General features: G+C 49.1%; 3 protein-coding genes across 5 annotated transcripts; 1 reads left to right on the top strand and 2 right to left on the bottom strand.

Annotated features, from left to right (window-relative positions):
* Positions 1-1,712: 1,712 nt before the first annotated feature.
* Positions 1,713-3,086, bottom strand: Hypk (huntingtin interacting protein K). Of its 2 annotated transcripts, XM_021185157.2 has the most exons (4): positions 2,857-3,075; positions 2,444-2,499; positions 2,103-2,154; positions 1,713-1,999 (listed from the first exon to the last, which is right to left on the bottom strand). In XM_021185157.2, exons 1-4 carry the CDS (start codon positions 3,040-3,042, stop codon positions 1,904-1,906), a joined length of 390 nt encoding a protein of 129 aa, XP_021040816.1. In that variant the 5' UTR covers positions 3,043-3,075; the 3' UTR covers positions 1,713-1,903. The 2 variants fall into 2 exon arrangements, with proteins under 2 accessions (XP_021040816.1, XP_021040824.1); XM_021185165.2 differs by lacking the exons at positions 1,713-1,999; positions 2,444-2,499 and having other exon boundaries at positions 2,095-2,154; positions 2,857-3,086.
* A 372-nt stretch (positions 3,087-3,458) lies between these two features.
* Positions 3,459-8,169, top strand: Serinc4 (serine incorporator 4). The gene is given in 12 exon segments (XM_021185118.2): positions 3,459-3,699; positions 4,013-4,177; positions 4,330-4,508; positions 4,821-4,900; positions 5,139-5,232; positions 5,985-6,196; positions 6,380-6,475; positions 6,575-6,701; positions 7,020-7,092; positions 7,508-7,556; positions 7,682-7,832; positions 8,013-8,169. Coding segments are annotated over 12 exon segments (1,482 nt in total). The 5' UTR covers positions 3,459-3,600.
* A 961-nt stretch (positions 8,170-9,130) lies between these two features.
* Positions 9,131-11,015, bottom strand: Serf2 (small EDRK-rich factor 2). 2 transcript variants are annotated; one of them, XM_021185138.2, is made up of 3 exons: positions 10,776-11,015; positions 10,112-10,220; positions 9,131-9,472 (listed from the first exon to the last, which is right to left on the bottom strand). In XM_021185138.2, exons 1-3 carry the CDS (start codon positions 10,780-10,782, stop codon positions 9,409-9,411), a joined length of 180 nt encoding a protein of 59 aa, XP_021040797.1. In that variant the 5' UTR covers positions 10,783-11,015; the 3' UTR covers positions 9,131-9,408. The 2 variants fall into 2 exon arrangements, with proteins under 2 accessions (XP_021040797.1, XP_021040807.1); XM_021185148.2 differs by having other exon boundaries at positions 9,131-9,495; positions 10,776-10,882.
* Positions 11,016-12,314: the final 1,299 nt, after the last annotated feature.

Below are 12,314 nucleotides of genomic sequence, written 5' to 3'. Positions count from 1 at the left end.
GCATCAGATGAAAGAGAACTAATGGGCTAAGGAGCACTCCTCAGCTGTCAGGACTAAACTCTGTTAGCCGTGTAGTATTTCCAGAGTGACCACCATGCACAGAATGAAATCCATCCGCAGAGTGACTTTCCTTGATGACAGTAAAAATGCGAAGAGGGATGAAGACGTGGCTCAGCGATTAACTTTCTCTTCTAGAAAACCAGAGTTCTGTTCCTAATCCCACATTGGGCAACTTACAATCTGCTAGAACATCTATCACCAAGGAAATCTGAAGCCTCTGGCTTCTAAAACACCTGCTCTCATGAGCAGATAAACAGTTTAAAATAATAAAATCTTAAAAAAAAAACCAACAACAAAAACCCATGATTGGCCAGTAATACTCAACTGTTAGTCTCAACTACTTGAGATGCTGAAGGGGATCTCTTCAGAACAAGCCTGGACAATACAGTATAACTTCTCTTTAAAAAAATACCCAACCAGCCCCAGCTGGGCGTGGTGGCACATGCCTTTAATCCTAGCACTTGGGAGGCAGAGGCAGGTTGATTTCTGAGTTCCAGGACAGCCTGTTCTACAAAGTGAGTTCCAGGACAGCCAGAGCTAAACAGAAAAAAAAAAAAAAAAAAAAAAGGAATGGGTAAGGCCCTAGTTTTTATTCTTAGCACCTTAACCCCCTACAAGACCCACTGATAACCAAGCAGTTGTAGTACACATCTTTATGGAGGCAGAGGGAAGCAGAGTTTGAGGCTAGACTGGTCTATATAGTGGATTCTAGAACAGCCTGGGCTATAGAGAAACCCTGTCTCAGATGAAAGATAAATAATACCCACTCACAGGCTATCGACAAAGTGCCTATAATTATGTAACATGAAAGACATAAAAAATTACTAATAACAGTGAGCACTGAGCCAGATAGAGAGTACACAGAAGCTGAGGCAAAAGGGTTACAGTTTTAGACCATCTTCAGCTACATCTCAATCTCATGTGCGAATACTTGAGTGTGCATTCTTACCGGTGTATGGATGGGCTTAGGGAACTCAGAGGTCGGTGGTGGTGTTCCCTTAGTCACTCTAATTTTGTGTTTGGTGCTATGACCTTACAAAGCCTGAAGTTCCTGATTAGACCAAGCTGCCTTCTCAGCACAGCCCCCCAGTGCAGGGGTACAGGAACATCCCACCACTCCTGGATTTTTAGGGAGTTACTGGGAATCCAAACTCATTTTGCTTTTGAGGCAGGTACTTACTGAGTCATCTTGCCAGGCCTGATCCAACATTTTATTTTCTGTGTTCCCATTTCTAGAACCTAAGTGTTTATTCCAGTTGTTTGTAAATACGGTTGGTAACTTAAAAGCCCCAAAAACAGAAGCTAGCCTTTGATATTCATAAGCTATCCTGGAGTTAGTTGAAGCAGCTCTCAAGTTAGGGAGGGGTCTCAGATTGCAAACAACCTGGTTTATACAAGAACAGATCCAAGGGGGAAAGTGCACAAGCTATCCTAGAAACACATGCATTTGGATCTTTTGCAGAGGATCCAAATGTACTCTATATTGCCAAAAAAGAGCTAGTCAGATGAGTGATACTAACATACCACTTAGTATCTGCTGCTGAGAGCTGGCGAGATGACTTGGTAGAAAGGGGCACTTAAATTCGTTTCCCATGTGGTAGTTATTAGAAACACTATGGCAGTAGAGGAATCACACACACAATATAAGAGCCTGCATTTGAACATTAGGTACTTCTTTATACTGATTGTTCACACAGTTTCATCAAGGTCCAACATAGAAACTGACAATAAAATAGAATATATAATGCATTTCATCTGAGATGAAACTGAAAAAAAAAACAAACCACAAAACAGAACACTTTATTTCAGTCAGTCAGTCCAGAATGTCTAATAAAGCACATTATCAGTTGGTTAGGGCAATAAGAGCCTCCACCACATTGCCCATGTGTTCCCTCAAGCTCCTTTCTGCTGCTGCTCGAGAGATCTCCATTTCCGTCATCTGCAAAAGGGAAAATCACGTCACCAAAGCCTCTTCTCCACTTTGTTTCAGGAGCCCAAATTAGATAGCACGTCTCTTGTGAATCCCTTAAAAAATTACTCACTATCAACTCCAGATCTTCCTTCTTGATAGTGACCTTCGCCAGTTCCTTCTCCCTGTAAATATTTATACATTTGTTTTCATTCTCTGCCTCTGCTATAAACTCCCAGAAGGAACACTCCCAGCTACACACAGAAAATGGGTCGAACAAGGTTTACTGAAAATAGCAAATAAACGCGCCAATTCTTTCCCCTGGAGGTTTTACAGTAAGGTATCCTGGAATCTTTTCTTCCACTAACAAAGTTATAATCCCTAGATCTGTAGAAATTGGTTAAAGACGTAAACCTTTTTTCCCCTGGAGAACGAGGACCTACCGGTAGTGCTGGTGGCGTGCTTTAAACTTACCGCTCTTGTTTGGCCTTTTGTTCCCTGGACCGTCTGTCTCCAATTACGGACATAGCCTGTAGAAAACACGAGTCAAGTTATCTACCACCGTGCCACCCAAATTTTCTGATCTAAAACGCAATACCAAAAATAAGAATCACGTGGTTCTCCAGGTATTCACAACTACTAGTGTTCTCAGGACCAAAGGACTATGCCTAATTTCGTGCACATGAGATATATTTAGGCCCAATCTCTATCGAATTCTTAAGCAAACAGCAGACTGGGTGGGTGCTGTCGCTTAGCCCCACCCTACTGCCAAATCCCACCATCGCTATCAGCCGTCCCGGAGCCCCAGTGGGCAGCAAACCGGTCAGTCTCACCTCACTCCCGCCCCACTCTCAACCCTTCTCATACAAGCTCCCAGCCAACTTCACCGTTTCAAGATTCGAACTCTGGATCTCCTTCTCTTCCGCATAGTCAGTAACCCGCTCTAGGTCAGCAGCACCACTGTCATGTTTCCTTGGCTTCTCGGGAGGCCGCTCCGGGCCGCTGGTCTCGGTCTCTAACTCCAACTCCACGTCTCCCTCGGTCGCCATTTCGATCTCACCGCGCCGCCGCATAGGCTGCCGCTTCACAACTTCCGGCAACCCTCACAGCTTCCGCCCAGAGAAGGGGCGGGGTAGGCGCTGGACCACACCTTTGTGCCTGTCTTGAGAAGCTTCAACTAGCAAAGAGATTCGCTTTTGACTTCCTCTCCAGTTTGTTTTCTGCAGTCTCCTTCGACTATCTGTTCACTACCCACACCACCAAGACTCATTGTTCCTAAGAGCAATCCTTTCACACAGAGACACACACATAGAATTCTGTCCAATCAAGGTGGCTAATCCTAAACCAATTAAAAAATCTAATCCCTAGACCTGATAGGCCAACGCTCCTAATCTCAGAATAACAGTCCGAATGATCCGGAATGCGAAGCCTGGTGAAGGCATCTTCACAAAACTATTTGCATCAATCTACCACTTCCTGGTAACCTGTATTCATGTTATGACATGTCTATCTGCCTTAAGACGAATGATTAGGCCAGCAAAGCGACTGTCCAATGGGCGAAAATCCTGAGAAGCTGCTGTCCCTCATCAGTTTTTCCAATACTGGATCTACATCTAACCTCTGGGACAAAAATGATGGGCGCCAAAGTTGTCACAGGCCGGAGCACCACCCAGGGTCTTGCACAGCAGCACGGTGGAGTCAGTGATGTAGTGGAAACCCCCTTCAATCAGGTGAGACATTTGGGAAGAGATAGCTAAAAAGCTAGGAGTTGGGATGAGAAAACTGGTTCTTTGCCTGGATAATAGGTAAACATCTCATTCCACATTCCCAGCCATAGATCATTAGGAAGAAGTTAAGTGGTTCAGGAATACAGCAAAGTTTAAAGTTCTTGCAATGAAAACCTTACTAGTGCTTTGTGGAAGGTAATCCTAAGAGGCTCATGACCAGACAGAAGGATGGAGGGTTTGGGGATTTGACCATTGGTTAAATGGTCAAAAACTCTGAAAAACTCTGCATTGCTTCCTACATCTACTCTATCCCCAGGCGTCCTGCTGTGGACCTGTTTCTTGGACCAGTGGCTGCCACTCTCTGACAGAGTCTACGAGTAGCCGCCTGCTCTACATCCTCCTCCACGTCGGGGCCTCAGCAATCTGCTGCCTCCTGCTTTCGAAGACAGTGGTAGAAAGGGTCTGGGGCAAAGCACATGGGGTAAGTCGGCAAGGGTTGCAACGTGAGGAAAAAAAAATTTTAAGATTTGGATTAGGAACAGGGAGCAAAGGAGTCAACCTACCAGTAAAAAGTTGAGACTATCCATATATTGTGGCTTGCCCTGACTTTTCTCACAACCAAACTCCCTGCAGATCCAGATGCCCTCAGTGCTATGTGCCCACCTGTTTGGCAACTCTGATTGTCCAGTGCTCAGTGGCTCTGGCGCTGTGTATCGAGTATGTGCAGGAACTGCCACCTTCCACCTGCTGCAGGCTGTGCTGCTAGTGCGCCTCCACTCCCCCACCAACCCTCGGGCACAGCTGCATAACAAGTTTGTGTTTAATTTTTTGGATGGGGATGGGATAGAGGGAAGTAGACACAAGCTGGCTAAAAGAAACTCCAGGATGAAGAAAGAACACTGTAATAAGACAGAAAGTATGTTTATAAACTCCTGGGCTCTAGATTTTAAGTAAGTTATATGCAAACCTTCTCTAACTGTAGTGTTGCTCAGATGTGACTGTGGCATCTGAGTTAGAACTTGGACTACAATGGGTTGGGGCTGGTTGGTTCCACCTGCCATACTTTTTTTCTTTCCCTCCTTTGCCTATTCTCCTCAATCTGGTTTTCTCTCTACCCTAACTAGCTTCTGGAGCCTCAAGCTGTTGTTCCTGTTAGGTCTCTGTGTCATTGCCTTCTGCATCCCTGATGAGGATCTCTTCCCAGGTACTCTTCATCTTACACTGTGATCAGCAAGAGTAGGCTACAACTTCCTACTTAAGAACAGGAAGCTAGACTTACATTACACAACTATAATCCTAGCATTCAGGAGAGTGAAGCATAATTGAGAGATTGAGACCTGCCTAGGCTATGCAGCATTTTAATCAAAAGGGGGGGGGGGTTGGGGGAATATACTATCATGACCAGCCAGAGCTGAAAGTTCCCAATGGTGCCTGTCTTGCAGCCTGGCATTATATTGGCATCTGCGGAGGCTTCACATTCATCCTATTACAGCTGGTGCTTATCACAGCCTTTGCCCAGTCCTGGAACAAGAATTGGTAAGGTTGGGCTGGAGAGATGGCCCAGAGGTTAAGAGCACTGACTGCTCTTCCAGAGGTTCTGAATTCCAATTCCTAGCAACCACATGGTGGCTCACAACCACACGTGACACACACACACACAAATAAATTTATAAGAAGCACTTAATCCTAAAGATTCCTCCAAGGAGGCTGGCAGACATTACTCAGTACAGAAAGGCTAGGCAAAGGCCATAGCACGTCTGCTCTCACAGCCTCCCAGAGAATACCAAAATGCTCAGGAAATCAGATACTTGATGGCGTTTGCTTGTGACCCCAGCACTAAGGAGGAAAGACACAGGAGGGCCGATAATTCAAGGCCACAAAAAACCACAAGCAGAGCAGGGAGTTCCAAGTCAGCCTCTTAAAACAAAGAGGCGCCGGGCGTGGTGGCGCATGCCTTTAATCCCACCATTTGGGAGGCAGAGGCAGGGGGATTTCTGAGTTCGAGACCAGCCTGGTCTACAGAGTGAGTTCCAGGACAGCCAGGGATTCACAGAGAAACCCTGTCTCAAAAAAACAAAAAACAAGCCCCCCAAAAAACAAACAAAAAGTGGTAAATACCCATAATCTCAAGACTCAGCATGCTGAGGCAAGAGTTCTAGGGCAGTCTTAAGTGTAGGTAAAATCCTGTCAGAAAATGAACAAAAAGCTCAAGAATGTACTGTGTGGCCTAGTAGGCTGACTAATCAGTAATGGGTTAAAGTTCTAATGCCCTAACCACTTCTCTTCAGGCAGACTGGTGCAGCTCAAGACTGTAGCTGGCTCCTAGGTGTGTTACTGGCCACTCTAGGATTCTACAGTATGGCAGGTGTGGGAGCTGTGTTACTGTTCCACCACTACACACACCCTGATGGTTGACTGCTCAACAAGATGTTACTCAGTCTGCACCTTTGCTTCTGTGGCCTCCTGTCTCTCCTCTCCATCGCACCTTGTATCCGCCTCAGTGGGTATATGCAATTTAACATTGCAGATTTGGGGGTGGGGTGTGTCCCTTTGAGAATTATAGCCAGTGTTCCTGGCCTTCCCAGGCTCAGCTATCTAAAGTACCTCTGCTGCTTTTGTCTCTCCCCCAAAGGAGGGGGGGACAGAAGTGCAGTGAAGGAGTACTAACTCCTGTTCTCCCTAGAGCAACCAAACTCTGGCCTCCTGCAAGCCTCTATCATCAGCTGCTATATCATGTATCTGACCTTCTCTGCACTGTCCAGCCGTCCCCCAGAGACAAGTAGGACCCAGACTGCCAGTACAGTGCCAAAGACCTTTTCTGTTCCTTCAAAGTGCCCAGCTTTGTTCATAACCCTGTTCTCTCATTGCCCCTTGGCAGTAACCTTTCAAGGACAGAATCACACCTTGTGCCTGCCTGGCTGGAATAAAATGGAACCACAAATACCGGATACCTCAGTAGCAGTGTTTAGTGCTGGCATCATGTATGCTTGTGTGCTCTTTGCTTGGTACGTAAAGGTGCCAACCAACGGTTAGTGTGAGCGGATGCCCAGGACTCACTGAAGAATGTCCAGTGCTGAGGTTTATTTAAACTGTAGAGCAAGTCTAGAACCAGAAAAGCTCCCCACGAACAGGGACAATTTCTAAGAATAGCACTTTGGTCAGATGATCCGCATGAGATGACGGGGGCAGGGGAGAATGTTGAGTTTAAAATGCACAGACTTTAGGGGCCTCTAGGAGCAAAATACCCTCCGGAAGTATGTTGACAGTAAATGCCACCAATCTTTCACATTTGGCCCAAGGTTTAAAAAAACTTTCTTTCACAGCAACGAGGCTTCCTACCTGGCCGAGTTATTTGGACCCTTGTGGATTATCAAGGTTTACAAGTATGAGTTCCAGGTGAGCATCAAGAGCTCAAAACCCCAACACCCCTCCCCCAAACACAGAGACACACATCCTACCAACTTCTACCCAGAATGCTCAGATTCTAGCTGCTGTTTCCTTTTATTGAGTACCCACAATGTGCTAGGCACTGTGCTAGATACTTTACATACATAGTCTCATTTCATTTAATCCTCACAACAACCCTGTGAGGTAGGTATTTTCTCCATTTCACAAATGGAGGAATTGAGGCACAAAAGATTAAACATCTTACCAAAGTTTGCATAGCCAGTTATATGCTGGAGCAAGAATTTGAACCCAGGTGTGCCTCCACTTCTTACACCAGGTCAATCTTTTCAACGGGGAGATTTTCTAAATTAGCACCCTCACACTGTCTTAAAGACATTTCAAAACACGTTGCCTTGTTTTACAGAAGCCCTCAGTCTGTTTCTGCTACCCCCAAACAGTGGAGCCAGAGGATGGTGAGTCACATGCGCAATCTAGCCAGCTGAACCCTGTGAAGGGCCAGAGCCCTCAAGAGCCTTCACAATAGTTGGGGGAAGGGAGTGTCAGCAACATTGCTCCCCATCGGCACTTCTCTCTCTAGGGCAAAGGAGCAGGGCCAGGCCAGCTGACCAGGAGACCCCTCCAGCTGCTCAGGTGCAGAGCCAGCATCTTCCCTACAGCTACTCTGGCTTCCACTTTGCCTTCTTCCTTGCTTCACTCTATGTCATGGTTACCCTTACCAACTGGTTCAGGTAAGAAGAAAGCAGACATAAGATACTCTCCTGAAAATCTAGCAATTTTAAGGAAACACTTTAAGGCCATTCCAAAAGTTCTTGGGAGAGACACCCAAGGATCTGCCCTGGTTATGAGGAAGTAGGGAAGTTCAAAAGCTAAGGCCCTGCATCACCTCTAATCAGCCTTTACTTTCACAGCTATGAGGAAGCAGAACTGGAGAAGACCTTCACTAAAGGTAGCAGGGCTACCTTCTGGGTTAAAGTTGCCTCATGCTGGGCCTGTGTCCTCCTCTATCTGGGGCTGCTCCTGGCACCACTGCTGGCTCCCCACTCAGAATCATGACCACCACCCTAGTATATTCAGGCAACACTGCCATGGCATCAGTACTGCCACATAAAAACTGGCTCCTGATCTGTAGTAATAAACAGGGAGACAGACCCTTTAGATTATGCTCTTAATCTTAGCTCCAGGAACACCCAGCTGAACTCAATACCTCAAGGACAAATGAGCAGTTATCAGTGCTTAGACTCAGTAAGTATCTAAATTGGAAGAAGCAGACAAACTCACTAGTTCATTAAAGCTCAAGAGTCTAACTCCCAGGAAGTAAACCCAGGAGCCTTACCTGATCCTAGCAGTGTGGCACAAGACCCTTTCTGGTTCCTGAGCTGGAGATAGGGTCAGGGAAAGACCTACAGAGATTGAAGATTTGGGTCTGCTCTTAGCAATCAAAAGGAAATGAGTAGCTCAGCCCTAAGCAGAGGTGGAAGAAGCCCAGGCCACAGAACAAACCAGGGCAGGGAAAGAAGGGAGCAGAGGCTACCATAGGTTTTAATCCTGGTCTTGAGGTCAAAGGAAATGGAAGACAAAAACCACCTTCATTCCCTGAGGAATGACAGAACAGAAGAGAATGTGGGCATCGAGAGTGGCTGACCACCAGAAGTTGGTGAGCAGCAGGATTTTTTTTCTTTTTGGCCAACTTTCAAGCAAAGAAAGAATGAAGAGACATAAATTTGGGTCTTAGATCCTTCCCTCTTATGACCCTCAATACCATCCTGGGGATGGTGTCAAGGGTCGGTGTGGGGGACAAAAATCACAGAAAAGAAGTCTCTATAGTTCTTAGAGGACTCCTCTGCCATATAACTGGAGTGCTTTTCCGGTTGCAATCGTTAAAATAAAGGCTTCTTCTGTGATGTTTTCCTTATGAAGTCTACAAATCCATAATCTCTTAGGTGCCTAACAGAACTCCCCCCTTGTAGTGGGGAAGGGCAGTCACTCCTCCATCCCCATGCCCCCAATCCCCAGTCAAACCAGGCGCTCAAGGAATTACAAAGCTACTTTTAATACTTTGGGGTGTGCCCCACAGGAATAAAAAACACTGGGAAGGGGTAACCCCCTCACCCCCAGGAGTGGCCCAGAGGGAGAGAGGCTACCTGAGGGGAAGGAAGCACAAAAGGAACCCGCTGCAGACTCAGGGCAAAGGGAATGCCATCGGTGCTGGGACCTGTGAGCACTACAGGAAGAAACTCGAGCATGGTGGGACTGGCTCCAGGCACACAGGCGGAGGGCAAGAGGGTTGGACACGAAGCCACAAGGCTACTTGGGTTCCTCCTTCTTCTCGTTTGCCTTTTTCTGCTTCTGCTGCATGATCTCCGAGTCCCTGGGGGTAGAGATGATGGGGCACTGGGAGGTACCAGAGGGCAAAAAGGACAAGATGCAGGGGATGAAGGGTACAGAGGATAAGATGGAAGTGGATGGGACAAAGTTCAGCATATGGCTGCTATATTCCCACCCTAGGAGAACAAGAGGAACAGAGCTAAGGGTCAAAAGGCAATCAATCAGTCTCCATCTGGCTGTTGCCCAAGGGGTCAGAAGTCTGGCCGCTCAGGCCCAAGGTTTTCTATTCTGTACTAAGTACCACACCCCAACAACACTAGGGAGAAAGTCGGGAAGAGGGAGGAGATACAAGCAGCAAGGAGAGTCAAAAGTACTGGGCTGTCAAAACAACTACACTTGACTTATGAAGCCCCTGCCCTTGCCCTTAAGGTCAGAACTAAGGCCCGCAGAAATCAGCCTGCGGACAGAGACCCGCCCCAGTCCCTTCCTGTATTGTATGGCTGTGACCTAACAATTTAGAGTGGGGAGGAAATAAAACCCTAGAGGAAGCAATGCAGTCTGCCCCTCACATCTAACCTAGACTCGGACCCTGCAATTGCTCTCTCCTGGTACACCCCCTCTCTAACCCAGGTCTCCCCGTCCAGTCCCGGCCCGACCCTTCCTTTCCCCTCCCTGGGGCTACCTCTGCTTGCGGGCGGCAGCAGAAAGCCCATCATCTCGGCGCTTTCCCTTAACCGAGTCGCTCTGCTTCTTCATGTTCTTCTGGCGGGCGAGCTCTCGCTGGTTACCGCCTAAGAAGAGAAGGTACAAAGTGAGACGCCGGGGCCGCTGCTCCACGTACACACACCAGCGCCCCTCCTCCCCGCAACTGGGACCCCGACTGTCCCCCCAACCCCCCGCCGCGGCCCCGACCCCATCGCGGGGCTTCGGCTGCCCGGGGTGTGGCAGCCGCCCCGGGGCAGGTTAACTTGGGGGTGCGGGAGGACGGTGCGGTCGAGACTGCTGGCGGCGCGCGTCAAGTTTGAGGCGGCGCGGGGGCCCAGACAGCTGCTGCGGTGTGTGGGACGCGCCGGGGCCTCACGGGCACGCGCCGGGGCCCACCACCCAGGGCACCCGGCTTCCCCAGCGCGGAAAGCCGGCGGCGGCCCGCGCCCAACACAGGGGTCTCCGCAAGTGGCGGCGTGCAGAGGGCTGCGCTTCCGGCTGGGCGGGAGGCAGCTGGAGAGCGCTCCCTAAAGACCTTTCTGTCCGCCGGGGAAGCCGAGGGGACGCACACGCGGGCGCCCGGGCGCGCGGGGAGCGAGAGCGGAAAGAAAAGGGAGAGAGGAAAAGGTCCCAGCACTCACGGGTCATGGCGACGGCAGCGGCTCCAACCTGCCTCCGTTGCGTCCCCCTCGTTCGGGCCGACGTTGCAGGCCCCGCCCCCTTCGCGCGACGCCACCAAGTCGTCTTCTTCCTCCCGCCCCTTCACGCCCGGGCGCCCGCTCTCATTGGGCAGGGGGAAACACGTGGAGTGCGGTGCCACGCGCCAGTCCCGGAGGGCGAAGAGCGGAGCTCGGCGGGCGGAGCGCCTGGCACGGGGCGGGGCTTCCCCGGAGCGCTAGGTCCCAGCCTGTAGAAACTAGGCCGGGTCACGTGGGCGGGGGGTGGAGGGGTGCGGCTGGCGATGTGGCGCTCCGACGGGGCCGGGCACGTGACTAGGCAAAGTGACCTCATGTGGGACAGTTTAGGGTACTGACTGACAAAGTCGCCCCGAAGGAACGCGGGGGAGGGGCGGGGACAGGACGGGGTGAGGGCGGGATTTCCTAGGTCGTTCATCCGGTTATGTGCTATCAGTTCTCTGGAGCTAAACTTAGTGCGGTTCCCCGGTCTCCGAGCCTCTTGGCCGAACACTTGCCACAGTTGTCTGAAAACATACGCAGACAATTGGGAAACCACTTTCCACTTTCCTCGCCCCTAAGCGCAGCCAGTTTTAGTGTGTCATAAAGTGATCCTACAATCATTTCCCAAGAGCTTGAGTCCAGAGCTCCTGCATGCACATCTCCACTACTGAACTGGACTTAAGACTGCCCACAGAAACTTTGAATGTGCGTTGGGGGTGACGAAGCATACCCGAATCTGACTGTGGAGTTACTTCAGGAACCGAGATTAGGGAGTGCTCCTATTTTATTAATCTGCATCTCTCTTTCTCTCTCTCTTTAGACCGTGCCTACCTTGTATCATTTCCCCTAAACCTTACATTTGGTTTGTAAGAGAAATCAGGCTAGTAACTAAATCTTTATTTTCGGTTGCTGAATCACAGATGCGCGCGCCCCCTGTAGAAGAGATTAGTTAAGCATTCTCTCCCTTCCAAGGTCCAAGACAACACGAATTCTGCTAAAGTATCATGAAACAACCCCAACATGAACCAGAACAGTAGGATTCGTTTCCTGCTGGCCAGAGGCACTTTATCCTGTCCAGTACCTTCACTAAGCAACTGAATTCAGGGACTTCACTCCACTCTTTCACCGGAGTCGCCTAAGACTGCTGGAAAACACAGATATTTACACTACGATTTATAATAGAAAAATTACAGTTTAAAAATAATTCTAGAGCCGGGCGTGGTGGTGCACGCCTTTAATCCCAGCACTCGGGAGGCAGAGGCAGGCGGATCGAGGCCAGCCTGGTCTACAAAGTGAGTTCCAGGACAGCCAGGGCTACACAGAGAAACCCTGTCTCGAAAAACCAAAAAAAAAAAAATTCTAAGCCGGGTGTGGTGGCGCACGCCTTTAATCCCAGCACTCCGGAGGCAGAGACAGGCGGATTTCTGAGTTCGAGGCCAGCCTGGTCTACAGAGTGAGCTCCAGGACAGCCAGGGCTACACAGAGAAACCTTGTCTCGAAAAA

Source organism: Mus caroli, chromosome 2 (genome assembly GCF_900094665.2).
Source record: "Mus caroli chromosome 2, CAROLI_EIJ_v1.1, whole genome shotgun sequence".
Taxonomy (NCBI): Eukaryota; Metazoa; Chordata; class Mammalia; order Rodentia; family Muridae; genus Mus; species Mus caroli.
Note: the sequence above shows the minus strand (reverse complement) of the source record. Positions and strands in the feature narration are given on the sequence as shown.

What these genes read in the sequence shown, in the direction of transcription:
- Serf2 (XM_021185148.2), bottom strand. An exon ending in GCTGCCGCCCGCAAGCAGAG is followed by an intron (nt 9,496 to 10,111) that starts GTAGCCCCAGGG and finishes GGTACCTCCCAG; the next exon opens with TGCCCCATCATCTCTACCCC.
- Hypk (XM_021185157.2), bottom strand. Translation starts at nt 3,042, where the DNA reads ATGCGGCGGCGCGGTGAGATCGAAATGGCGACCGAGGGAGACGTGGAG. An exon ending in AGAGTTCGAATCTTGAAACG is followed by an intron (nt 2,500 to 2,856) that starts GTGAAGTTGGCT and finishes TGTTTTCTACAG; the next exon opens with GCTATGTCCGTAATTGGAGA. An exon ending in CAAAAGGCCAAACAAGAGCG is followed by an intron (nt 2,155 to 2,443) that starts GTAAGTTTAAAG and finishes AAATATTTACAG; the next exon opens with GGAGAAGGAACTGGCGAAGG.